The sequence below is a fragment of the Spinacia oleracea genome, chromosome 4 (assembly GCF_020520425.1).
Source record: "Spinacia oleracea cultivar Varoflay chromosome 4, BTI_SOV_V1, whole genome shotgun sequence".
Lineage (NCBI taxonomy): Eukaryota > Viridiplantae > Streptophyta > Magnoliopsida > Caryophyllales > Amaranthaceae > Spinacia > Spinacia oleracea.
Window position 1 is genome coordinate 167,124,133 of NC_079490.1, and position 27,098 is coordinate 167,151,230.

General features: G+C 32.7%; 2 protein-coding genes and 1 non-coding gene across 3 annotated transcripts; all 3 read left to right on the forward strand.

Moving 5' to 3' along the window:
* The first annotated feature begins 391 nt into the window (after positions 1-391).
* Positions 392-3,362, forward strand: LOC110790859 (transcription factor HHO5). Its single transcript, XM_021995620.2, has 5 exons — positions 392-966; positions 1,229-1,509; positions 1,608-2,004; positions 2,419-2,495; positions 2,611-3,362. The coding sequence occupies exons 1-5, from the start codon at positions 753-755 to the stop codon at positions 2,863-2,865; spliced, it is 1,224 nt and encodes a 407-aa protein (XP_021851312.1). The 5' UTR covers positions 392-752; the 3' UTR covers positions 2,866-3,362.
* Positions 3,363-12,516: 9,154 nt separating this feature from the next.
* Positions 12,517-18,058, forward strand: LOC110790850 (la-related protein 6C). The gene is made up of 10 exons (XM_021995609.2): positions 12,517-13,243; positions 13,790-13,871; positions 13,971-14,065; positions 14,166-14,237; positions 15,500-15,579; positions 15,685-15,766; positions 15,861-15,908; positions 16,281-16,349; positions 16,466-16,600; positions 17,563-18,058. The coding sequence occupies exons 1-10, from the start codon at positions 12,752-12,754 to the stop codon at positions 17,821-17,823; spliced, it is 1,416 nt and encodes a 471-aa protein (XP_021851301.2). The 5' UTR covers positions 12,517-12,751; the 3' UTR covers positions 17,824-18,058.
* Positions 18,059-23,610: 5,552 nt separating this feature from the next.
* TRNAI-AAU (transfer RNA isoleucine (anticodon AAU)) lies at positions 23,611-23,684 on the forward strand. The gene has a single exon. It is a non-coding gene; the product is annotated as a tRNA-Ile (tRNA).
* Positions 23,685-27,098: the final 3,414 nt, after the last annotated feature.

Below are 27,098 nucleotides of genomic sequence, written 5' to 3' on the forward strand. Positions count from 1 at the left end.
CCACGTAGTCAAACTAGTTAATAAATACAACGAACAATTTCTAGCCAAATATAACCTCAGCTAAAATAATTACATCTACTTTTTCTATTAAAATAAACAGTATTCCATACCGTGAAAATTTAATGACGATTAAATTGGAACAAATGGAGGATGATTTGATCGATAACTAAGAACTAACCTAGGTCATATGACTATATGAGTACTTTTAACGTTTGAAATTACAAACCTACCCAAGAAAACAACAATAATAAAAAATTTAATTAATGACATAGATTTTTTTTGGCATAAATTTAATTAATGGCATAGATATGCGACGACAAGAATGGAAATATCTTGCATAAGAAGAATAATAGAATAAAGAAAATCCAAAGAATTAAATTTAAGAAAAGAAAAAAAGAAAAAAAACGAAAACGCGATCCTGGTGGAGTGTGAAAAATCGGCGATGCACCAAAACAGAATCTTCGCATTTCAATCCAACTTTCCAGCTTTCATCCCCAAACCACTCCCTTCTTCTGCCCCTTTTTCCATTTCCATCTTCTCTCTCTCTTTCTCTCTCTTCCCTTTGATTCCTTCCCTCTCCTCTTTGTCTCTCTCTCTCTCTCTCTCTCTCTCTCTCTCTCTATCTCTGCTATTTATCACCGTCACTATCCCCCCTTTCCTCCATTTCTGTACTTTTCTCTTTTTCATTCACTCATATCCTCTTTTGTATTATTAAAAAAAAATTAAGAAATCGAAGGAAGTTGTGAGGAAAAATGGGTCTGGTATGTCCTGAACTGAGTTTAGATTTGAAACCCAGTTACGTTTCTGAAACGATTAATGGGTTTCTCGGTGAAGTCTCGATGATCGGCGATTCGTCTGAGAGATTAGATAAAGTGGATGATTTTGTTAGGAAGTTAGAAGCTGAATTGAATAAGATTGAAGTTTTTAAACGAGAACTCCCTCTTTGCATGCTTCTCCTTAAAGATGGTTTGTTTCTATTATCCGATTTCATTTTTCTATTATTTTTTCCGCTTAGACAGGATCCGAAACTAGTTATTCACGAGTATATTTGATAAGAAATGGGTTCTTTTGATTGAATTATATTTCGTTTTTTTTTGGTGGGTTTGATGAATGTGTGTGTTTTTTTTAATTGGTTTTTTTTTTGGGTTTCTGTGGATTTCCTGTAGCTGTATTTAGTTTTTTTTTTTGGATTGAGCTAGAATTTGATGAACATGATGATTCTGTGCAGCAATTTCATATTTAAAACAAGAATCATCCCAGTACAAGACTAAAAATGCTCATCAACCTGTGTTGGAAGAGTTTATCCCAATGAAGAAAGATTCAATTCGTGATGAAAACACTCAATTGAGCAAAACTGGTGAAGAAGCATCTAGGAAAGACAAGACGAATTGGATGAGCTCGGTTCAGCTATGGAACACAGATGGTTTAACTACTAATACTATTGCACCTCACTTGATTCGCAATTCAAACCAAAATCAAAGACAAAACTATGTTTCAGAATCTCCCAAGGTAAAAAGAATTCACTAATTCAATGAAATTTGATTGGATAATCATGATGACAGAGTAATTGATCTAAGATTATTGGTTGATTACTTGTGTATTTGCAGGAAGATGAGAAAAGAAATCAAATTGTGGGGGGTAATTTGTATGATCCTTGTAAAATTAGGACAGAATCAAAAGGGTTTGCACCTTTGGTTCATAATTATCCTACAACTACTACTACTTTCCCTGAGTTGAGGAGGAAAGTTGACAAGGATGATGTAAAAGTTTCAGGACTTACTTTGGTTGTGCCTGGAATGAACAATAATAACCCAGAAGAGGATTCAGTTACCAGGGTGTTTAATCCTACACTAGGGGGAAACAGAGCTTTGAATTCTTCGTCTCCTGCATCCAGTGGACGACTCTCTCATCAGCAGTCGTCTGCTCGGAAACAGAGAAGATGTTGGTCACCGGAATTACACCGGAGATTTGTTGATGCTTTGACTCAGCTTGGCGGTCCACAAGGTAGTTAAACTTCTTTTACCTTCTTGTATGAAGTTTTGACTGTTTTTCAAGGTTTTTCAGAATCATTTGCTGGTGTATTATGTTCAGATTACAGGATTAACATGTGAACTTTCATGGTCATTTATATTGGTGTACTCATTTGGGTTTCGAATTTGGGAATGGATTATCTGTTGTTTTGTGTCTATTGCCACTCCTGATAGGCCAAGATGGTGGGATTAGTTCATTTAATTGGCTTATTTCAGCTTGTTAACTGTACTTTGTGAAGATTAAGAAGATGGAATTCAATTGGTTGATTTTCAAAATTAAAAGTGACTACTTTCTATGAACAACAATCTAATTTGTAGCTGCTGTTCATGCCTTTTTCTTTTGGATTCCCACTCATCTCCTTTTTATTTTATGTTTATCTGATTGCAGTGGCAACTCCGAAACAAATCAGGGAGCTGATGAGGGTGGATGGTCTCACAAATGATGAAGTAAAGAGCCATTTGCAAGTGAGTTTCAAACCATTTTTATCCAAGTTTGAATGATCTACACTGAATTAATTACTGATGAACTTGTTAAGCATATAACTAAGAAATTGTCTGGTTTTTTTTTTTACTATTGCAGAAATACAGGCTTCATACAAGACGAGTCCCGAATGATTCAGGAACCCCAGGAAACAAATCCGGGCAGGATTTGAGTGGTTCATGGACAGCTCAGGATCAATACAGTGAATCCTCAAAACCAAGTAGCTCACAATCTGCTTCACCTGAAGGTCCTCTACAGTTTCCTGGGCTTACAGGGGAGACCTCAACTACTGGAGGTGATAGCATGGATGATGATGATGATGAGAAATCCGAAAGCCATATCTGGAAAGGATGATGATGTATAGGCAAATGTATAACTAGATCAAGTTTTGGCAGATAAAAAATTATACAACCAATAAACCCGGACTCAGGTTGAAGCTTGAAAGAGGGCGATTCTGAGATGGAACTGAATTTTTGCAGGATTAGGAGTGTAGTTTCCCCTGGATCTTTGTCATTGTATCTCTTGAGTAATATTGTTTTCGGATTTGTAACTGTAACGGCATAATTATCAAGATCCAGGTGAGAACTAGAGAGAGAAATAGTGTGAAAACAGAGCATTTTGGTGGGGGATAGAGGGGGGGTTGAAGATCATGTGTTGTTGAAGTGTTTTACAAGTATAGATTAATCATATTGCTCAGCCATTATGATGCTTCTTTATTCTGTTTCCACTTCTTGAAGGATATGATTAGAATACAAACTATACGCTACTTCATCTGTTCTGGATTAGTTTTGCATCGACAGTGTAATGATATTAAATGATAATGTGACAATTAGACGTTGTTCTCTTCACAAGGTCTGGTCTTATTTTCTAGTTTCTAGTCTGGCCTGGTCTGATTGCTTTCTTGTCTAGTCTGGTCTCTTGAAGGATATGATTAGAATACAAACTATATGCTACTTCATCTATCCTGGATTAGTTTTGCATTGACAGTGTAATGATGTTAAATGATAATGTGACAACTTAGACCTTGTTCTCTTCACAAGGTCTGTGATTGGTCTAAAATTTGAAATTCAAATACCATTTGAAATTTTAGATTTAAATTTCAATCCCATGTGGGGTTGCTTATATGACAACAACCAATGGGAGCCCAAAGTATGTTACTATTTGATACTTGGGGACATGTAGCAGCTTCCTGATTTTTTAGTTTCTAGTTCTGATTTGGTCTAGTGTGGTCTGATTGTTTTTTGGGAGTATTTTTTGTTTTTTGTGGTCTGGTTTGAAAATCAAATTTGATATAATTAGCAATAAGAATTAGGGGAAGATAACATAGCCTTCCAAAAGAAACATATATGTGGGATGATAATGTTTGGTTTAATTCACGGATTTCTTTTTTAATTACTCTTGCAAATCCTCTAAATGGGATCTAAACAGTTGAAGCATATGTTATCTGTGAATGATGTCAGATACTCTGCACAATGGTATATTGGTTGAGGATGTCAATTCTGGTTGATAAAAAGAATCTTAGCCAACAGACAGGTGCCACGTTGCGGGTGATGGTGCTATTTCTTGGCGTGAAATTGGTTGGAATTGGACAATTTTTTGGTGAAAGGTTGACTATATAGTTGACACCTGTATTTTTTTAATTTGGATGAATATAGAAACCCCTATTTCTCACCAGGAATATCAAAGTTATTATCCATATGATCCAAATAGTACTTCAAAGCAATTTTTTGGATGGTGGTGGAAAAAAAAGTTATCTTTAAATTGACAATTTTCTGCGTCCTACGAATATTATACACCGCATAAATTTGAGTTAAGCTAAAGGTTGGGGTTCAACCTTTTGGTTTTTTCACCTTTTAGGATCTCAACCTTTTTTTTTTCACCTTTTGGGGACTCATATTCATTTTCCGGCCAGTTAACCATAGTTTAACTCACTGTTAACCATACTATCACTCAAATAATAAATTTAGACAAAGGTTAGGGTCCAATTTTTTTTATTTTTTCATCGTTTAGGACCCGATTTTTTTTCCACCTTTTGGGACCTCATATCCATTTTTTGTATACTAACGTTATTTACTATTAAAAAAAAATCAGAAAATGCAAAAAAAAAAAGTTAGCGCTTAAATTAATAATTATAATAATAGTTATTAATATTTTTATTTTTATTAATTATTATGTAATAATTGTTATTAATATATTTAACAATAATAATAATAATAATAATTCATCTTTCCCAAACCCCATCATACAATTAAACCTTCATAGTACTCTTCTCCAAACATCATAGATAATGTTTACTCATTTATAAGACCTTTAATAGTTGAAACTTAATCTACGTAATCCAATAACAACTGATTTGAATATGTATATAGAAAATTTGAGGTCAGAAATTTTATTTCGGAATTGCTGATTAATTTTTATCGAGTTAAGCATAAATCATTTAAGTACCTCATCAAATATGAGCATCAATAATCCAATTGTCTTTACTCTCATAAAACAATCAAGAACTAGTATGATATATTAACTTGTGATCAAAATCAGAATTCGTTTAAAATTAACCTATTTTTATTATTTTTACGTTTTTGTGTGGACATTATTAACATTCTTCAAACAAACCACAAATAATTGTGAGGATATACCATCAATGGCAGATCTTCCTAACAACTTGGGTCCCGGGGCGGAAAATTCCGTAGTGTATTTTTAGTTCCACCATCCCCGTAAACCTTTGAGTATAATTGTATGAATATCGTACTCTACTACTCCCTCCGTATTTATTTAAGGGATACACTTGGCCGGACACGAGTATTAAGAAAAATAATTGAATGAAATAAAGTAATAAAACAAATGGGGTTGGGTAGATATTTAATAAGTAAAATAAGTGGGGACCATATCATTTTAGAGGTGTGGGGGGTGGAGTGTAGTTATAAAATTATTTGTTTAATAGGGTGGTGGGACATAGGATAAATTAGATAGATTATTTAATTAGATGGTGGGTTGATAATTTGCTAAAAAAGCAAGTGTATCTCTTAAATAAATACGGCCGGAGAAGGCAAGTGTATCCCTTAAATAAATACGGAGGGAGTATATAAATTGCTTAATTCTTCTATTGTCATTGGACACCATAACCAAATATATAAAATATGATCAGCTTGTAAATAAGTATTTGTTTCTTTATTCATTATTATTTGATACCCAAATCAATTTATATATGGGCTAAGTTTATGAATTAAGTTACATATTATTTCAATTTGAGCTTATTATATGTTAATAATTAGAAACTTTAATAATTGAATTGGAATTACATGAAAACTTGAATAAGGTCTCAAAAGGTAAAAAAAATAAAGTTTAGGTCCTGAAAGGTGAAAAAACGAAAAGGTTAGTCCTCAAACTTTTGATTTACTTTAACCTTTTAACCCAAGGACCTAACCTTTTAATGTACTATAGTTAAATTTGGCCGGAAAAGGGGAATGAGGTCCCAAACGGTGAAAAAAAAGGTATAGGTCCTAAACGGTGAAAAGTTCAAAAGGTTAGACCCCATTTATTAGCTTAACTCGCATAAATTTTATTCTCGTATCAGTAAATGTAAAATATATGTCACCTGGATTTAGAATAAATGTGTGACGGTATGAGAGAAAGGTATTGAAAGATTGCATAAATATTAAATTTATAGGAACGGTGTAAAATGCTAGCATATTTTTTCTAAATTCTAAAGCAATTAAGAAAGTCTAGTTAGTCAATATTCTAAATTCGTTCCTTGTGTTGGAGGGCTGAAATTTGTGTTTAGTTGGATCGGATTCTTTATAATATCTTTAGATTAGTCACCAACCACATGATGCATACAAGTAGAGCTGTCAAAATTTGACCCGACCCGAAAAATCGACCTGAACTGACCTGTATTTTTAAGGACTCGGACCCGACTCGAGACCCGATATTTTGTTAAAATAAGAAACCCGTAACCCGACCGTACCAACCCGTTAAAACCGACGAACGGTTTCGACCCGCTAATGCATGACCCGGACCCGAACCTGACACCCGACCGAAATATAACCGATAACAAAATTGAGTGAGCTTACCCGACGGAATAATGACCCGAACCCGATTCAACACCCGACCCGATGTCCACCCGAAACCGATTATAACCCGGTGAAACCTGTTATTGACTCAATCGTGACAACCCGTTACCTAAATTTACGCGACATGTTGACAACCCGATTTGTCATTGACTAATTAAATAATAACTTAAATCAAGTTAATATTATTTTTTATAATTACCTAATCTAGAACAAGTGAAAAGCGTTAAACCAAATTTAACCAAATTTATAATAGTTAATTATAAGGTTAAAACTTGACTAGACCTGATAGCTATCTCACCCGGTCTTAACCCGTGCACGATAGTGAACCCGACCTGACTTTTAACCGACCCGGTAATTATCCGATCCGAATTTGACCCGACTCGTTAAGACTCGAACCCGTAATTGTACCCGACTAGAAAAAGACCCGACCGAACCCGAACTGAACCCGATTTATACCGAAACGGAAAAATAACCTGACATGACCCGACAAATTTTCAACCCGACCGAACCCGACCTGAACCCGACCTGCACCTGGTGATAAAATGACCGAACACGACCCGACCAGATCATGACCCGAGACCCGAGATGACCAGACCCGGACCCGACTCGAGTAACCGTTTTGACAGCTCTACATACAAGGATAACTTGTATGGGAAGGTTATATTTCATAACATTGCTTGCTCTAAAATCTATATGTTCTTGCTCTAACTTATTTTCTTGAAGTGTAATGAGAAGATATGTAATTAGATCTTCATGAATAATTCGAATGTAGTGAATGAAGTCTACTATATATGCCCAAGAATATTCAAATTTTTTTTTAACAAAGAGTTTAACATGTTAATCTATCGTAACTCTATCCAATGTTTAATAAATAAAAAATTACATTTATTAAATGATCGATTTGTAAAGAAATTGAAAAATAAATAAAATATGATCATCAAAGTTTTTACGTCTCCTTTCAAATAAAAGACATTAGAATATTTAGGTGAACATAAAGATTGTTATTAAGTAGGTTATTCAACCTATAAACCAACCCCTTGTGGCAATGGGCCAACCCAATCCAACCCGACTCAGACTCTACCTAATTAATCCGATCAGTTTGAACGGGCCAGTTACCCCCACTATCTTGTAATAAGTCACTACAAGAAATTGTATCTTTAACGACAATCTAATTACGACGGGTCAAAAATTTCGTCGTAAAAGCCCTTTGCGACGGGGCTAACAACCAAATAAAGACGGGAACAACCGTCGCAAATGTCTTTTACGACGGCTTAACGACGAGATTTTACATTAACGACGACCCCCTTTTATGGCGGGTTCGCGACAGGAAATCCCGTCATTAATCAACGATTATTGGCCTTTAGCGACGGGATCTCCCGTCGTTAATAGTACAATTTTTTGCAGTGAGTGTATTATCAAGGGTGAGACTAACAATAATTTGTTTTAACTTACTAAATTCAGAGATTGGTCTAAATATAGTAATTCATCCTTCATCGATCACCATCTCAAAGTAATAGTTGACCTTTATATTACAAAGTAGAAACCAATATAATCTGATATTAACACCAACTAAACAAGTGCAGAATATGCTTAATTCTTAACACCAATATACCACCAACACAAATTAAAGCAATCTCATTTTGACCACTCCCTTAATTAGAATCATATTTTTAAAATCTCTTACAAAATTATTCACCCATCAATTCATCATAAAGCTACACGTAAAGAAGAGGAAAAAAAGCATGTCTTAAAAGCCATGATTAGTTTCAAAAGTAATTGACAAGTAACATCATTGTTTATCTAAGAAAGCATTTGGAGTCGAATGTAGGATGTTTCGTGAACCAAAGACTAGAAATAAAAATATATGATGCTTCTTACGTGAAATTCTAGAGCTCTTATACCATGTACGAGTGTTTGTAAATATAGGGCTCAACCCTCAATAGGGAGCACTATAAAAGCCAACATAAGTTAATTGGTTGAGTTGGTGGGGAACTCACCTTATGATTTGTAGGTCACTGGGTCGAGCCCCATCAGCTGCGATATGCTTAAAAGTGACTTAAGCGATGACTTGCGTAGCTGGATTGGTTAACCTGTGTTAGGTGCTGGTTTAGTATGGTCGTTCTTCTTACCTATTCCAAAAAAAAAAAAAATGGCAATACATATATTGATACAATAGTTATACAAGGCCCTATGCTTTTTATAATTGTCAATAAATTAGCTTTAAGATAGAACCTCGTGTAAAAATATTCGCTTCTTGTCTCTTTTCCATGCATGAGTACCGTTATGAGATGATATCTTTAAAAGATGAGATATGAGTTAATAAAAGTTGAGACTTTTTAAAGCGATCCACTCATTATTAGAACTGTTAATGTCAATTTTTTCGTTGAATAATTGCATCGGGAATTAATTGTCACATAATCACACTTCACTAACATCTGGATCAAAGTTAAGAATATGTACGTGTTGAGGATAATATGTTTATTATAAATGATAAAATATCATATGAGAGACAGTTATGTTATAACGAAGTATGACATGAGATAAACATCCATGATTAGTTATTGATTTAAGACAAAATTTGTAATCTAACCTCTCTCCTAATAATCCTTATCTGTTTAATTTGTAACGTTGCTAATCACCCTCGAATAGTAAGTCGGTAAGAATGGAAGATGCAAGACAAATCAGTCACAGTCAGAAAGCTTAATGATAGATGGTAGGAGATTGGAGAATCTTTGAGAAAAGAATACAAAGATACAATGACCCTACAATTAGATAGATAAGCTAAGGGGGGCCATTTCCCATTAATACACATTAATAGAGTTCAATTTAAGTGTTACATGTGACTCAAAATGATGGAACTTCTTTCCAATCACTTCTTGCTCTAATTGATTTCTCCTGCATTTATATTCGAGTACAACAAGGGTTAGTTAAAATCGCGATTTGAATCTTAGAATTTTGAAACTCTATGATTTCAAAATATACGACCAATTATAGTATATGATTTTTCGATTTACGATCTTATTGTACAACGATCTAATACTACAGTGATAACTTAAAGGTTAGTATATATGAGCATATAATGCTTTAATTTAAACAATTTATTTTTAAGTGTTGTCGATTAAAAATAGGTAACAATTTACAAATTTATCATAGGATCTTCTCAAATTCGTAAAATCTTACGATTTGATTCCACTACAAGAAATTGTACCATTAACAACGGGAAATTCCGTCGTTAAAGGCCAATAGTCGTTGATTAACGACGGAATTTCCTGTCGTGGATCCGTAAAAGCGGTCCGTCATTAATTGGAAAATCCCGTCGTTAACCCGTCGTAAAAGACATTTGCGACGGTTGTTCACGTATTTATTTGGTCGTTAGCCCCGTCGTAAAAAACTTTTGCGACGGGATTTTTAACTCGTAGTTATTAGGTTGTCATTAAAAATACAAATTCTTGTAGTGTTCTGACAGATCTTTCCGACTTAATGTAGAATAGCGATTTTAGCCTTAAGTGCTACTGCCTCCGCCTCTTAAACATGGTCCCATTCGATAAATTTTAACTCTATAAACTCTATTGAATGGATAGTACCGAAAGATTATCATATTAACAAAAGCGGAATGGAACAATCTTTTAAATATGGTCTAAAATGTAAAACACAGGACATTATTTTAGAGACGAAAAGATTAACACTACTACTCTGGAGTCGGAGTAACGTGGTAAGATAAAAATGTTGTCTTAAGTTATCAGCTCACTTATCAGGTAGATGGACGAATTGCATTATGAGTTTATGAATCGGCCCACTCCGTTATGTTCTTGGCCCACTATACGATATTTTAGCTTTTACTTATATAATTAAATATTGATGACAAAACTATGGCATTAGTATTTCAGTATGTAGACCATCGCTAGTGCTGAATTAACTCATCTAGGGACAGATTTTGAACAGTTTATGAAAATAAGTAGAAAAATAAAATAATATGTTACTCCCTCTGTCCCTTAATACTTGTACCGTTTTGACTTTTTGTATTATTCACATAATTCACTTTGATCCTATTTTATTTCTAATATATGAAAATAAATATTAGTATATAATATATTGTTGGCTTCATCTTAATATATATTTTCAAAATATTAATAGTTTTATAAGTTTTTATAATATGTAGTTTAAGATATTGGTGGTCAAAGTTGTGCATTTGCAAGCGTGTCTAGTCAAAACGGTGCGAGTATTAATGGACGGAGAAAGTATGAAATTTATACGATTATACTCAAATTATAGAAAGGGCTGAAATTAAAAATACACTATTAAATTTTCGTCAAACGATCAGGCGCCCCCGCCTCACAAAAGATCTGAAATTGGCTTCAAGTGGACGAGACTATCAAAATGTCAAGTGGCTTGTGACCAAATCGAACACAAGTAACCCAATACAATCTCTTACAAATACCAATGCAGACTCACAAAGTAGGTAAGTACCAATAACACAATTGACTCTTATTGGTACTAATTAGTACTCCCTCCGTTCCTAAATAAGTGTCACATTTCCATTTTTAGCGTTCCCTTATAAGTGTCACATTTCTATTTTTGAACATGTACTTTTCCCACTTTTCCATACACTTTTCACATTTTTTCATACACTTTTCCCACTTTTCTATAAATCATAATTACTTTTACTATACATTCTACACTTTTCCACTTTTCAATCCTCACATACACTTTTATTTGTACTTCAATTAAACAATTATCTACTTTATCCTTTCCCCAAAAAAAACATTCCCAATCATTAACTCTTACACACTTTACAATTTTATTAATTACTATGCCGGAACCCAAATGTGACACTTATTTAGGAACAGAGGGAGTAGCATATTGGTATATCAATAACACATCCACTTGTACTAATAACAAATTAGTTAGTATCGATTATAATCACTTGTTGATTTGAGTCACTTGTGTCCATTTTGAACACAAGCCACTTTTGACATATACTTCCTCCATGGGGACAGGTCGGCCGTCGGGGGCAGACTTCGAGCCACATTGCATGGTCGACCCGATAAATCCTAGGCACATACTCTAATCAAACTCACAATAACGTTTAAAAAAAAAAAACTAAAACACCCTCCTCCGAATTAGAATAGGTCCGTTAAAATTAGGCTAAGGTAGGGTCCTAAACTCGGTATCATCCCTAATTAAGACCGCTATTGTTAACCTAGTTAATGGAAAATAGTAATTAACGCCATTTTGGATTTTTGTGAAATAATGGGGAATATTTGGCGAATTTTAGAAAATTAAGGGTATTTTATGAATCTCTATTATATAAGTGAAGAGGTGAGGTTATTTTAGTAAATCCACATTTGGTATCTTCCTTGGATTACTAAAATATCCTACACACTTATAAAATGGAGAATATAATGACAACTTATCCAATAGGAAAAGCCCAAAAAAAACATTTTAATCAATCTAGCCTCTTAAATAAATTCTTACAATTTTAATCAATCTGTTTATATGCGTTCGACTATATCTAACTTATATGTTTCTTATATTCGCACGCATCGCATTTATATTATATTTTTTACATGTTATTTCAGGTTTAAATGTAATAGCACAAATCTTATTCTTATACTTGCACGCATCGCGTGCATATAAGACTAGTTAACTAAAGAATAGAGGGGTGTTTTATGATAATCACTTTTGTAAGTATATTTTTTTTAAAATGAGAATTCTCAAAAAATAAATTAAATTAAAAGAAAACTAAAAACAATGAGAATAGAGTGTTGGAAATGAATGGTCAAAAGCATGAGTTACGGAGTGTTTGTGTGAGGAAAACACACAAAGAATGGTAAGAGAAGTAGAGAGATGACAACAGATTGCTCATAAATAGGGGGAAATGTGGATGAATTGTCGAAATTACTGTTACTAAACTTTAGGAGATCCATATGTTAATAATTTAGATCAAAATAATTATAATTTATTATATGATCTCGAATTATTACTCCCTCGCAACTATTGGTAACCCTTTAACAAACTAAGTTAAGATCAAGTGCGAGAAAGTATATGTTAGTTAGAACACAAAAAATTACAATTCTTAGATCTAAACAATCATTAGGAATTAATTGAGAAGTGTCTAGGATTTAGAAGATTTTAATAACACAAACAAAAAAGTGTGGAGATTGATTAGAATGTCACACGAGCAAATGAGGAGTCCGGAAAAAGAAATAAAGTATGGTAATGGTAATGGTAATGGTAATAGTAATAGAGATAACGGACGTGGAGGTGGCGGTGGAGGTGGAGGTGGAGGCGGGTTTAAATTCAACGCGCAAGCGGCGGAATTCGTGCCGAGATCATATAGTACAACAAGTAGTTATAGCAATCCACAGGTGTTATCAACGGGATATTTCTACCCGTGTGTGCAATATTTGCAAGACGGGGATCATGTTGTGGGAACTCCTTCGGCGGATTGGTTTTACGTTAGTCCTTCTCCGCCTCCTTCTCCTCGTAGTAGTACTACTAATGGTACTACTAATAATAATCATAGTAATAACAATAACAATAACAATAATAGTAACGATTCGAGTCCGGTGCACACTTCTAACAATTCTCCCCGATCTCACCCGAACTTGTCCCGGTCGAATTCGCTCAATGACGATCTCCAACAAAAGATCGTCAAACAGGTTAGATTTAATTTTGTTATATATGTATATTATCGTTTCTGATTGATCATCTATAAATTGTTAATATAATGAGTGTTACGCTTTTGTTTATCAAACAATCTTGTTATAACCAGTGGCAGAACTACATTTTGTGTCATGTTGTGTCACGGTTTGTGGGCAGTGATGACACACACCCACTGGTTATACATATCCTTATAATGCAATGCCGTACCTTTATATATGTATAGTTGCTTATAGGTAGGTTGTCACATGGTACAATATACAACTCGTATTACATTTGTCACGAACAAGTAATCGTGCATTGATATCTTAAATGACAAATTATATAGAATGAGAATTAAGAAATATGGAATAGAGTGAGGTCAAGCATGCATTTTGGTCATGGTAGAAAGTGTTCATGTTGAATGTCACTACATATGTTTTTTTACCGATGAGGTCTTAGACTATTGGTGAAGATTGAAGACTTGTGTATAATAGGTTTCAGTTTCGAATCTTCCATTACCGTATAAAAAGAGCCTGGTCGATTTTCTTGTTTGAACGTGACAGGTGGAATACCTATTCAGTGATTTGAGCTTAATGGCAAATGATACAATGGCAAAACATGTAAGCAAAGATCCTGAAGGTTATGGTAAGCACCAATTCATAAGTATCATTATTAGACACTAATAATCAAAATGGCAAATTCTTACATTGATTAATTGATTGATTTATGTGTTACACATTGTAGTTCCAATTCCAGTCATAGCATCTATGAAGAAGATCAAATCCCTGGTTACAGACAACCATTTGCTCGTTCAAGCATTTCGCTCATCTAAGAAACTTGTTAGTATTAATCGCCTAAAATTTGTTCTTATGAAACTTGCATTTTTGTTCATGTACTAATGATTTTTGGGTTCGGTTTTTGTTGTCACAATCTTTGAAGATTGTTAGTAAGGACAATAAGAAGGTCAAAAGAAGGATTCCCTTTACAGAAAGTTACAAAGATGAGCTCCAGGTACTAATTTTCTTCCTGTATATATGTGATTGTCTGTTGCTGCATTTTCAATTCAAACGGTTTATGCGAAATACTACCTTCGTTCCTGAAATTTTTTACACATCGGAATATGTGTTTAAAGTACGGAAACTTTGGTAAATTCTTACTATTACATACATTCGGAACATTGTCATGTAAGATCTTTCGGGCTGCAAACGAGCCGAGCCGATCCGATTTTTACCTTATTCAGGCTAAGTTTGATAAGAATTTTCACTGTTCGAGCTTGTCTTGAGCTTAATCGAGCTTAATGAGCTTTGTAATTTGTTGTTCGAGCTTTGTTCGCTAAGCACCAGAATGTCTCGAGCTCGGCTTGAGCTCGCTCGTTTAGCTCGAGCTTTAAGAAATAGTCAAATCGATTTAAATTATATAATCAAGGAGAAACTTCAAAAAATATATGTATGACTGGAATATTCTATTTGATATTATACTACATGATAGATTCGCTTGCGTTTTATATATTTCTTGACATTTTTGGTGTTAGCACCCGGTTCACCCTTGGGGCTAATCCGGATTCGGGGCGAGATCTGGGTGGATAGGATCCAGTCCCCTCCCAATTGTTGTTGCGGGGGATCGAACACGGGTCCTCCCTACCAAGTTCAGCCCCAATCACCACTGAACCAACAAACAATTAGTATATATTTCTTGACATTAAAGGGTCAGAAATACTTATATTTATTCCACTAAATTATTTTTTCGAGCTTGAGCGAATTACAAACGAGCTAACAAAGAGTAACTAATGAGCTATAAACTAGCGCTTGTGAACATTAACGAGCCGAACATGATGTTGTTCGAGCTTGGCTCGTCTACTTATCGAGCCTAAAACTTTTGTTCAAACTCGTTCATTAATTAATAAACGAGCTTTGACCGAGCTTGTTCGTGAGTTGTTACGGAACGTATCGGCTCATTTACAGTCCTAGATCTTGTTAAATAGATCTCGGCATATATTTTCAAAATATAACTTTTTACAAAATAAGATTTTTTCACAAGCAAATATATTGGATATATCAGTAGTTAAACTTTGGATTGAAGTCCGTGCAAATAGTAAGTGTAAAGAACTTTAAGGAACGGATGTAACATATGTTACATTTATAAGGAGTCCATCTATGTTTCCAGTTATTACGATTATAGCAAAGGACACGAGAAACTTTCTAGTTACGGTTTGAATACAGAACATGGTAAGGGGATGAAACTGATGACTAATTGAGAGCTTATATAATCTGCAGTGTCGTACTGTGATGGTTGAGAATTTGCCTGATGATCATTCTTACCAGAATCTCGAAAACATATTTAGTGTAGCTGGCAGGTCAGTTTTCCTATCTTGCTGTATTTTTTGGGTTAATCTTCTAATTAGTGTATGTTTAGCACTTATACATTCATAATGATTCTTCAAATTTTTGCATAAAAACAGTGTGAAGGCCATTAGGTTGTGCCATCCTCCAGATGTGAATCCTTCTCGTTCCAAAAATGAAGTTATGATCATCAGTAACAAGGTAATAAAAACGCGATTAATCAAAGAGATTTTCAAACAGTTTATGGATGTTGAAAGTTTGTCTTGTATTTTGAGTTCTGTGTTTGTAATGACAGCTTCATGCACTTGTGGAGTATGAGACTGCTGAATTTGCAGAAAAGGCGGTATGTGCTTATGAATTTTCTATATATGGAGTATAAACCTATCTTAGAACTTGTTCTTCTGAAATGAATTTTACTGAACTGAAATGAACTGAACTAAATGCTACTAAATTGCACTGAACTGTTGTAAAATTCAACAAAAACATGACTGATAGAGTATAAAACTAATTTTGGGGCTTTAACTAAGCTGATAGTTGAAGGCACAAGATTAGTTTTATACTCTATCACGTCCCTTCACATGAAAGCCCTGCTCTGATAACATGTCAAATGACCAACTCAACCAAAAATTTAAGCTGGTGGTTGAAACCCCAAGATTAATTTTATACTCTATCAAGGGCCTTATGTATACTTAAGTATTGATGTACACACTTTCAGGCTGAAAAGCTGAATGATGAAAGAAACTGGAGAAAAGGAATGCGAGTTAGAGTGATGCTAAGATGCACGGTATATATTCTGAATTTCTGATCAATAACGCCTTCAATATACTATAAGTTTACTGTCAAATTCCTGCAGTTTGCAAATATATCTTAGTTTATAATGTCTGAAATTTGAAATTGCAGCCAAAATCTATCTTGAAGACCAGAAAGTCCGACTTTGATATGCTTATAACTGATGATGATGAATCGCCTCATGCTGAATCTCCCAAAGAAACTCCCCAAACAAATGGTTCAGAATTGGTTAAAGATAACAGTATTGTAAGTAATTATAATGCAATGTTTTTGTATTACTACGAGATGCCACTAATAGGGGTGAAAGTTCGATTTTCGGTTTGGATTAAGGCCCAAACCGAATCCAAACCGAACTAGTTTGATTTTCATTTTTTTAAACTGAATCCAAACCAAATAACCTTTTAATCTAAACCAAATCAAACCTGATTTTTAATTTTCAGTCCAATCCAAAACATAAAATCGAATTTTCATGGGCATTTCATTTGGACTTATTTTTGGACCTATATTATACCTATTTTTAGCCAATTTTCCGTCCTTTATTATACTTTTTAGCCAAGTTGGGTTTATTCGGTTTTAGTTCGGTTACAGTCTTTTCAATCGAATCCAAACCGTAAAACCAATTTTAAAAAAAATCTTAGTCCAAACCGAACCGAATAGAAAAAACCCGAACCGAATAGAAAAAAGCCGAACCAAATATTCGATTCGGTTTTCGGTTTTTCTACCAAACTTTCACCCTAAAAGAAGGGGTGATGATAAAGGTCGCAAGTTGCGACAACATTTAGTTGTCGCAATCTTACGTGTTGGAATCTAATTGGTACATATAGGCGCCACGTAGGTTTGTGTCATCACAATATTTTTACTTCAATGCAATATTTTTACTATGAAAATATGTAAATAAGGTAATCGATATAGAGAAGGAAACAAATTAGAATATTAAGATTTTCCTACCTTTTTTTTGAAATATATATAATAGGTTATATAATTTAAATATTTTAGTTTCCAATTTAAATCACGACACATAAGCATGACATGTCATCATTATGACACGGCTTAACATGCGACCTTTATCATTTTCGAAAAGATAGATATACATTTTAATTGGCATTCTTGATGATTGTATTTGACCAACACAAGTTAACCTGTGATAGATGTTGGTTCAGTAGAATCTCTTCTTCTTACCTGGTAAAACAAACTCTTGATGATTTCAGGGTGAAGAAACATCTGGTGTGTTAAGAAAACTAGCATCACCGCGTGGGCGTATTAAAACCAAAGGACGCGCTCAATGTCTAAATGATCGCGGATTGCTTTCATCACCTACACATACAATTGGTGCAAGCTTGTTATATGATACATTAACAACCAAGTTAATCAATAAAGGACCGCGAATGCCTGATGGTACTAGAGGCTTTACTATGGGACGAGGGAAACCAATTACAACTTCATCAAATCCAAGTTCACCTATGGGGTGAGACCATGAGACAAAAGGACAGTAACATATACAAATCTGGTTACGTTTTCTGTTTTTTTTCTGTTAAGAAGTCCATTTGTTAAGTATGTTGAGATTGATTACTATACAATTAGTAACAGAAAAAAAGAAAAAAAAAACCTTAAAACCAAAGCAACTTAAATATATATGTAATACAATTTTGTAAGACGAGGTTTAACATTTTGAAATCTGGTACTTGATAATAAGATTTCACATTATTTTTGTGTCTTTGTTTACTGTATTTACTTGTTTCTACATACCATTTCTGCTTAAAAGAAAGAGGAAGTTCTGATTTTCTGTCGAATTTCAGACGAATTATGTTGAGTATATAGATGTATCTGACCTAAATCAAGTCACCAATAACAAATAGGATGGCAGCTGGTCCAAGATCCTAAACAGACCCTACTCCAAAATTAGGATATGGATCTTAATTTTTTAGATCCTATAGTATAGGGTAAGAGTAAGGGCAGGGTATGAGTACGTAGATCATGTATCAAATAGGGTAAGGCAAGGGTCAATTTTCTTCAGACCCAAACCCTACCCACAAAGAGACAGTAATATATACAAATCTGGTTACGTTTTCTGTTTTTTTTTTTCTGTTAAGAAGTCCATTTGTTAAGTATGTTGAGATTGATTACTATACAATTAGTAACAGAAAAACAAAAAAGAAAAAGAAAAACAAAAGGTCTTGCGCGCACAAGGTGCACAATAAATTTATTGTACACCAATATAACTTTTACTCATTTTCTTGTAACTTTAACCTAATTTTGATTAACTTTTATATTAGTAAAAAAAAAGTTGATAGATAAACATTTTAAAGGGTTATATGATTAATTTTATATATTATTAGTGATTTTGAAGAAATAAGTTTTATTAAAATGAAAAAAAAATCACTAAAAAATAGATAACTTTTACATATATAAGCTTGACTTTTAGGCATTTTGAGTTAACTTTTACTTCAGTGTACAATATTTATTGTACAACCCTTGTAAATAAGAATTTGTGAAAGCAAACACCTTAAACAAAGCAACTTAAATATATATGTAATACTCCCTCCATTCCTTTTTGTTCTTCCCATTTCCTTTTTTAGCATTTCTTTTTGTTCTTTCCCTACTGAATCTTTACTATTTTTGGCCATAGTTTTTTTTACCAATTTAACCTAAGATTCCCCACTATTTACCAAAAAACCCTAAGATTCTACCCTTTTTCCACCCTCTTTTTCCCCACCACCCTTATTTAATTAATTTCCCATCCCCCATAACCCCACCCCACTACCGTCACTTTCACTCTCTCTCACCTCTCTGATTTCTCTCTCTCTCTTCATTTCCTTACTCTGTTTCTCTCCTCCTCTCATTTTCACTATCTCTCCTCCAAAACATCTCTCTGTTCTTCAGAGATCTGGAATTGAGATCGCCGCCACCACTACAACCAAACCTCCGTCGCCGCCGCCCTCCATTGAAGTTGTAGAATACGAAAAAATGGCTTTAGATGGTGAAATTCGACCATAAAAACTCTAGATCTAGAGTTTTCATGGTCGAATTTGACCTCTAAATCCTTAAAATCGTGAGTGATAGTAAGGATCAAGTGGGTCTTTATTTATTTTTGTGTATTTTATTTGTCGAATTTTCTGGGCAAATTTTTTTGTCGATTTTTCTGGTTGAATTTGGTCGAATTTCTCAGTTGATTTTCGTCGAATTTTTGGGTTAATTTTGGTCGATTTTTTGGCTGAGTTTTTGGGTTGAATTTGGTCGATTTTTGGGTTAAATTTGGTCGAATTTGTGGTTGATTTTGGGTTGAATGTGTTCGTATTTATGGGTTGAATTTGTTCATATTTCTGGGTTGAAGTTTGCTCGATTTTTGGTTGAATTTGTTCGAGTTTCTGGGTTGAATTTGTTAGATTTTGGTCGAATTTTTTTGGTTGATTTTGGTTGAATTTTGTGGGTTGACTGTGGTCGGAATTTTGGGTTGATTTTGGTCGAATTTTTGGGTTAATTTTGGTTGAATTGCTCGTCGAATTTCTGGGTTGATTAATTCGAATTTTCGGGTTGATTTGGTCGAAATTTTGGGTTGATTTTTTCTCGAATTTCTGGGTTGTTTTGGTCAAATTTCTGGGTTTAATTTTGGGTTGAATAAATCTCGATTTTCTGGGTTGAATTTTGGGTGTAATTTTCTCGAACTTCTGGGTTCATTGTACCGAAATTTTCTTCTGGGTTTATTTATGTCGAACTTCTGGGTTCATTGTACCGAAATTTTGGGTTTTATTTATGTCAAATTTTCTTGATTGTTTGTTTTGTTTGTTGATTTGTTGATTTCGAATCTGGTTTTTTTGTTCGAATTTAATTTGGTTTTTTTGTTCGAATTTAATCTTGGTTTTTTTGTTCGAATTCTTGATTGTTGATTTGGTCAAATTCTTGATTGTTTGTTGAATGTTTTGGTTTGATTTTTCTTGATTTTTCTGGTTTGAATTAAACTGGTTTTTTTGTTATTAATAATAAAATATCTCCTATTTATCTTATTTCTTTAATATTTTCTCTCTCCTTACTTTATTTTAAATATATAATCCTTTACACCCAATCATTATTCTTACACTCAATCATTACTCATATCCCAATACAAACCAAGATTCAGTTTTCTTAAACCACACCCAACATTCTTTAGGAGAAGAACAAAAGGGAATGGAGGGAGTACAATTTTGTAAGACGAGGTTTAACATTTTGTAATCTGGTACTTGATAATAAGATTTCACATTGTTTTCGTGTGTTTCTCTTTGCTGTAATTACTTGTTCTACATACCATTTCTGCTTAAAAGAAAGAGGAAGTTCTGATTTTTTTGTCCAATTTCGGACGAATTATGTTGAGTATATAGATGTATCTGACATAAATCAAGTCACCACTAACCGAATGGGCATGGGTCTAGGACATGGTCCAGACCCAGTTGGACCTGATCCATTTTTGCGGGTATGGGTCAAATTATTTGAGATCCAATGGATCTGGGACGGATCTGGATCCATGTGTTTAAAAACGGGTTTGGGTCTGGGTCCAATATTCTCAGATCCGGCCCATGGACCCGGTCAATTATTAGAAATTAGAAATCGTTTAATTAGATACATGCCTGCATTAGTATTTTGGCACTATTTTGCAAATTGTGATATTTTATGTATCGAATGTGAATATGTGATGGTAAATGACGGTTAAATTAATGGCACATGAAAATTTTCTAAGAAAAAATGTTAAAAATAAAAAAATAACACTAGACCCATTTTTGACCCGAGACCCATTCCATTGGATCTGGGTATGTGTCTGAATTTTCCAGACTCAATGGATCTAGGGCAGGTCTGGGTCCGCCTAAAAAATATGAGTCTGGGTCTCACCAGACCTGGTCCAGATCCAGCCCATGCCCATCCCTACCACTAACAAATAGGATGGCAGCTGGTCCAGGACCCTAAACAGACCCTGTCTGAACCTACTCCAAAATTAGGATATGAGTCTTAATTTTTTAGACCTTATAGGAGTATGATGTATCAAATAGGGTAAGGGTCCATTTTCTTCAGACCCAAACCCTACCCATAGACCTTTAAGACTCATACTCTACCCACACCCTAAACTAAACCAGCTCAAATTTTATTAAAATAAATATAAAATATAAAAATAACACAAAACCCTAAAGCAATCCACAAAGTCATATCTACTCCTCTACTAATCATCCAACACTACCACTCACTAAGTCAAAGAAACCTCTCATAGTCTCCTCTAACCATTATCCAACACTACCACTCAAGTCAAAGATACCTCTAAAATTGATGTTGTCTAATTGAGAACTTGAGATATTTTAGTTTGTGACCTTAGTACTTTAAATTATAACGTATTTAAGGAAGACAAGGATGATTTTAGGTACTAGGATTTATTTGCTTTAAAATGTCAAATTAATCGTTTGACTTGTATTGTTTTTTGCGCATTACAAATGACTGGATATAGAAAAAAAATCGATTAAAGTTATAGAAAAAATAGGCAACACGAACGCGCTCCAGACCGTAGATCATACCCATGCCCTATTAGACCTAGGGTCCATTTAAGAGTCTTATTATTTTAGACCCTATAGGATAAAGGTAGGATATGGATATAGGTCAACAAATTAGGGTCCAGGTACCGATATTGCCAAACCCTACCCATTGCCTTTCCTACTAACAAGTACTCAAGTGTAGCTGAAACTTGATATGTTGATTGCTCTGAACTAAGTTTACGGCATGCTTATATTATATGATGAGCCTTGAATGTTAGTTTAAGACTGCAGACTGCAGACATGCATGTCATATGTATCATGAAGAGAGGAGTCGCTTTCCGGTTTGCTAATGATCTACATTAAACATTTGCTTTCATTAGTACAACTTTGAGCTGCCCTAATTAAGCCATAACCAAGATCATATGCATCAAACAATGTAGCTAAGAATCAAAGGTAATGACATTATAAATCAAACACTTAGGCCCTGTTCTTTTTGGCTTAATTTCAGCTTCAGGACTTATTTGGCAGTTCAGTTCAGTTCAGTTCAGTTCAGTTCAGTTCAGTTCAGTTCAGTTCAGTTCATTTCAGTTCAGTTCAGTTCAGTTCAGGAGCATTCAGTTTAGTTCAGTTCAGTTCAGTTCAGGAGCATTAAATTCAGTTCAGTTTAATTCAGTTTAATTCAATTCAATTCAATTTAATTTAATTTAATTTATTTTAATAATAATAATTATTATTATAATATATTATTATTATTAATATTAATTATATTATTATTATTATTATTAATATTAATTATATTATTATTTATATTATTGTATTACTTATTATTTATATTTATATTATTATATTATTATATTACTTATTATTTATACTTATATTATTATATTACTTATTATTATTATTTATAACTAAATATTTATTAATAATTAATATAATTTATTATTATTTTTATTAATTAGTATTACTTATTATTTATTATTTATTATTTATTATTTATTATTTATTAGTATTATTTATTGTTTATTATTTATTATTTATTATTTATTATTTATTATTTATTATTTATTATTTATTATTTATTATTTATTATTTATTATTTATTATTTATTATTTATTATTTATTATTTATTATTTATTATTTATTATTTATTATTTATTATTTATTATTTATTATTTATTATTTATTATTTATTATTTATTATTTATTATTTATTATTTATTATTTATTATTTATTATTTATTATTTATTATTTATTATTTATTATTTATTATTTATTATTTATTATTTATTATTTATTATTTATTATTTATTATTTATTATTTATTATTTATTATTTATTATTTATTATTTATTATTTATTATTTATTATTTATTATTTATTATTTATTATTTATTATTTATTGTTCAGTTCAGTTCAGTTCAATTCAATTCAGTTCAGCTCTAAAGAACAGGGCCTTAGATACTAGTAGTTTTCGTCATCATAATTGAAAGATCGTACTCTACAAGGGAAAAAAAACAGTATAAATAAGGACATAGTCAACCTTGTTGAGAAAGAGTGTAAAAAGGATCGTTAATTTTATATTTTTTCTCTAAAAGCGGTAAATTTAAAATAGTTTTTTTTTTTTTTGCGTTTACAAGCACCAAATTAAACATGGTAACAAGTAACAACTTGGGATTGTCAAAGAACCAACTTGGGATTGTACAATATAAGATTCAATCCCTTTCTTTATTCTATAGCCTAGACAAATAAAAATGTTATAAAATATCAAGGCCCATTAGCTCAGTTGGTTAGAGCGTGGTGCTAATAACGCCAAGGTCGCAGGTTCGACCCCTGCATGGGCCAATTATTTTTGCTTATTTTCTTTCTTTGTACTCCGTAATTAAAATTTTGGCAATTCCTTTATTCTAATATTATTTATCAATCTTGACTTATTTATTATTTTAAATTAAGTTTTTTCAAATGCTACATTAATATTGATAGACATAGGGTATATAATTTCAAAGTGGACATTGCAGAGTAGTTAAACATTTGATTCTTAAAGCCAACAATTAAAAAAAAGGTTACTTCAATATTTATTCTGCAATAAATAGTTTAAAGTTATTATTTTTTCAAAGAAAAATTGTTTAGTGGTTGCAATTAGATTCTACAAAAATATTAAATTTAAATAAATGTGAGGTTATTCAAATATTAAAGAGTGCAAAGAACTTATACTGAAAGACACTTTATTTTCTCTTTAACTTCACCTGCATGTCATATTGTATCAATATATCAGGGCTTAAATAAAATGGTACAACTAAAAGACAGATGATGTATGAGCTACGAGTCTACGACAATAGATCAAAGTAGGAGTATTTGAGCAAGTGCAATCCTAATCCTCCTTAAGACTCTTATTCCATAACAAAAACTTTTCATAAATGCTGATCTACGATAATATATTGTGTGACGGTTCAAAACAGGAACATTACGCTTAATGATGTTATTAATTTTCTTTATTGTAATTATAAGTTACCTTATTTTCAAGCTTATTAGCTCAAATGGTAGAGCAATGTACAGTATTGTACATGGTGTGAGTTCAAACCCCACATAGTGACATAGCCTACTACCAATATTACACTTGTGTATTGTTGTATTCTCATTGTTGGTGTTGTACTGGTCATAGTTATAACAAACATATCACTTTTGATCAAGGTCACTTTATTGTTTATTGGTTAGGGTCACATTATTGTTTATTGGTTAGGGTCACATTTTTCATTGGTTAAGGTAAATTTAGTCCTCGAATAAGGTTACTTATAAGCTATATCTTTAGACGGTTTCACTTTTATCTTTAATCTGGGTCACTTTTATCTTTGATCTGGGTCACTTTTTACCTTGAATAAATTCTATTTTTTACTTTTTACATGCTAAGTTAAATATACAGTAAAATACTGTAGATCGAGAACCACAAATTTTTTTATTCCCAATAATATAAGTGTCCAAGTCACAAGTGGATTAATGTGGTGACAGACGTATCATATGAAAGCATAGTTGTACGTCTTAGTCAATTAGTTTTGCACATCTTTAATTGCCGATCGACTAGGTTTTGCGAAGGGAGCAATTGCAAAAGAGTCGGTGCTTTTTTGTTGGGCAAATGCGCAGGTGGTCCTTTTGTCAATGTAACCTTGTCTTGTTTGATAATGATAGAAACTGAAGACAAATGAATTGGCAATTTGAGTTGACGAAATTCTGACATTTGAGCATCTAATAAAATTTCCCTCATCAAATAATTTAAGTAATTAATAAGTTTGTGGATTACTATTGTGGATAGTTCTTTTAATGTGAATTTGAATTATATCGAACCGAACTAAATAGAATTAATTTTTATTTAATTTATCGAAATTGAATTTAATTAAACTGATTGGAATCATAATGAACTGAACTAAATTTATTGGAATGTAACTGTATATCTAACATAATATATGTGCACTTTTTACATAGCCGTCTTTCGTTTACGAAAGACTCCCAGTGTATAGCCTATTATTCTACTTTTTTCTAGTTATTTCCATTCTTAAACTATGTTGTTGATAATTTAGACTTAAAAAATGTCCTTATTATTAGGGTTTTTGTCTCATTTAAAACTGTGGAATAATTTATATTGATAGATCGTTCCATTTTTCTTAGGGTTTTGTTTAAATCTTTTTTCGCCTTTGGCTTTAAACTAGGATGTAGAGGAATAACTTGGTATTTTTATGTTACACTCTTATGTTGTCACCTTGAAGAATTGGAACCTACGGAGTAGTATTTGGGGGGAAAAAATGGTCAATGTAAACCTACTTTCCAAATAATTGTCAACGCTTCTACTTTTTTCTAAAAAAAATAACGTGAAGACTACATGACGGAGTACTAGCTAAGTGTGGAGTAGCTAGCATACTCCTAAGTTCACGTGCTCGTATGTTGTTTAACATAAAGTACTCTAATATCTGTAAGTAAAATACGATTTAGACAAGGTCGTACGATCTCATTTTGTGTATCGTACTCAACACTTAAAAATGTAAAAGTCATCCAATATTACTCCGTATTAGAAATGTAAAGTTTTGTTATAAATATTACTCCGTAGTGATTAAAGTAAATCAATACCTAGTATTTAAAAAAGAAAACCAACTTTATTTTAAAGACACATAAGCAATTCTATTTTGAAGACACGTGGTGAAGACTTATATCACCATTTTGAAGACACGTGGCAAGCATATATCTATATCTAATCTAATATTTAAAAACTAAAACCATGAAAGTCATGTGTCATTCTCTTAATTTGTGTGAATAAATTGCTTATTTACCAAACGTTGTTAATTTGACGCTAATGGAAAACATATACCCATGCCAATGTCTTGCTTCTTCCCCTTCAACTTCTCCCTTCTAAGCCAAATCTTCATTTAATACTTAACTAGTGTGTGGCCCGGGCGATGTCCCGATCGCTACATTGAATAGTTAAAATTTTAGATTTTTCTTGAGCTCAATATTTGATGAAATGCATGTATACCTTAAAGTGAAAAACATCAATTAAGTTTGTCAACTACACAGACACACAACGTCATTTATCATGCCAAGTAATTTTTCAATTAGATCATCTTACAATTGTATAATTTGTTTCTAGTGGAACTAAGTGCTTCCAAGTAATAACACCAAATTAGATATAAGCAGCCATGCAAGTTATTTCTATAGTTGATGCTTATGAGATTCATGACATCATGTTTCTTCATAGTTGTCTTAATTATTTATTTTTATTTTTTTCAAAATATTCCATAGAAAATAAAAAATCAAATAAAAGTTTAGTTGGTTTAGACTTCATGTTAACATTTATTTATAAATTAATGTGAAGAAATAAACCACAATTGGTGGTTGGTTAAGATGGTAATGAGAATTATCATTCAAACATGAGGTCTAGAGTTCGAACCTCGTTGTATTGATTTTTGGTTATCCATGACATGACATACCACTTGGTGAGTTAATGATGTGGCGCAAAGGGAAGAGTGCTACGTGACACATAGACGTTTTTCAAAACGCCTTTTAATATATTAGTATAGATAAGTCACCTCAATATTTCATCTTTCCCTTTCCAATTTTAGTTTAACCGTTTAGAATAATTTAATTAGAGACATAGATTAATACATTGGCGGTTATGGTGAATCAAGAATGAGAAACGTTTCAGATAGTTATAATTTCCGGGTTAATGAATTTGACTATTTATTAAATCTACATGTCTACAATTTTTTAAAGAGC

What these genes read in the sequence shown, in the direction of transcription:
- LOC110790850 (XM_021995609.2), top strand. Translation starts at nt 12,752, where the DNA reads ATGTCACACGAGCAAATGAGGAGTCCGGAAAAAGAAATAAAGTATGGT. An exon ending in TTCGCTCATCTAAGAAACTT is followed by an intron (nt 14,066 to 14,165) that starts GTTAGTATTAAT and finishes CAATCTTTGAAG; the next exon opens with ATTGTTAGTAAGGACAATAA. An exon ending in ATATTTAGTGTAGCTGGCAG is followed by an intron (nt 15,580 to 15,684) that starts GTCAGTTTTCCT and finishes GCATAAAAACAG; the next exon opens with TGTGAAGGCCATTAGGTTGT.
- LOC110790859 (XM_021995620.2), top strand. Translation starts at nt 753, where the DNA reads ATGGGTCTGGTATGTCCTGAACTGAGTTTAGATTTGAAACCCAGTTAC. An exon ending in CATGCTTCTCCTTAAAGATG is followed by an intron (nt 967 to 1,228) that starts GTTTGTTTCTAT and finishes GATTCTGTGCAG; the next exon opens with CAATTTCATATTTAAAACAA. An exon ending in ATGTTTCAGAATCTCCCAAG is followed by an intron (nt 1,510 to 1,607) that starts GTAAAAAGAATT and finishes GTGTATTTGCAG; the next exon opens with GAAGATGAGAAAAGAAATCA.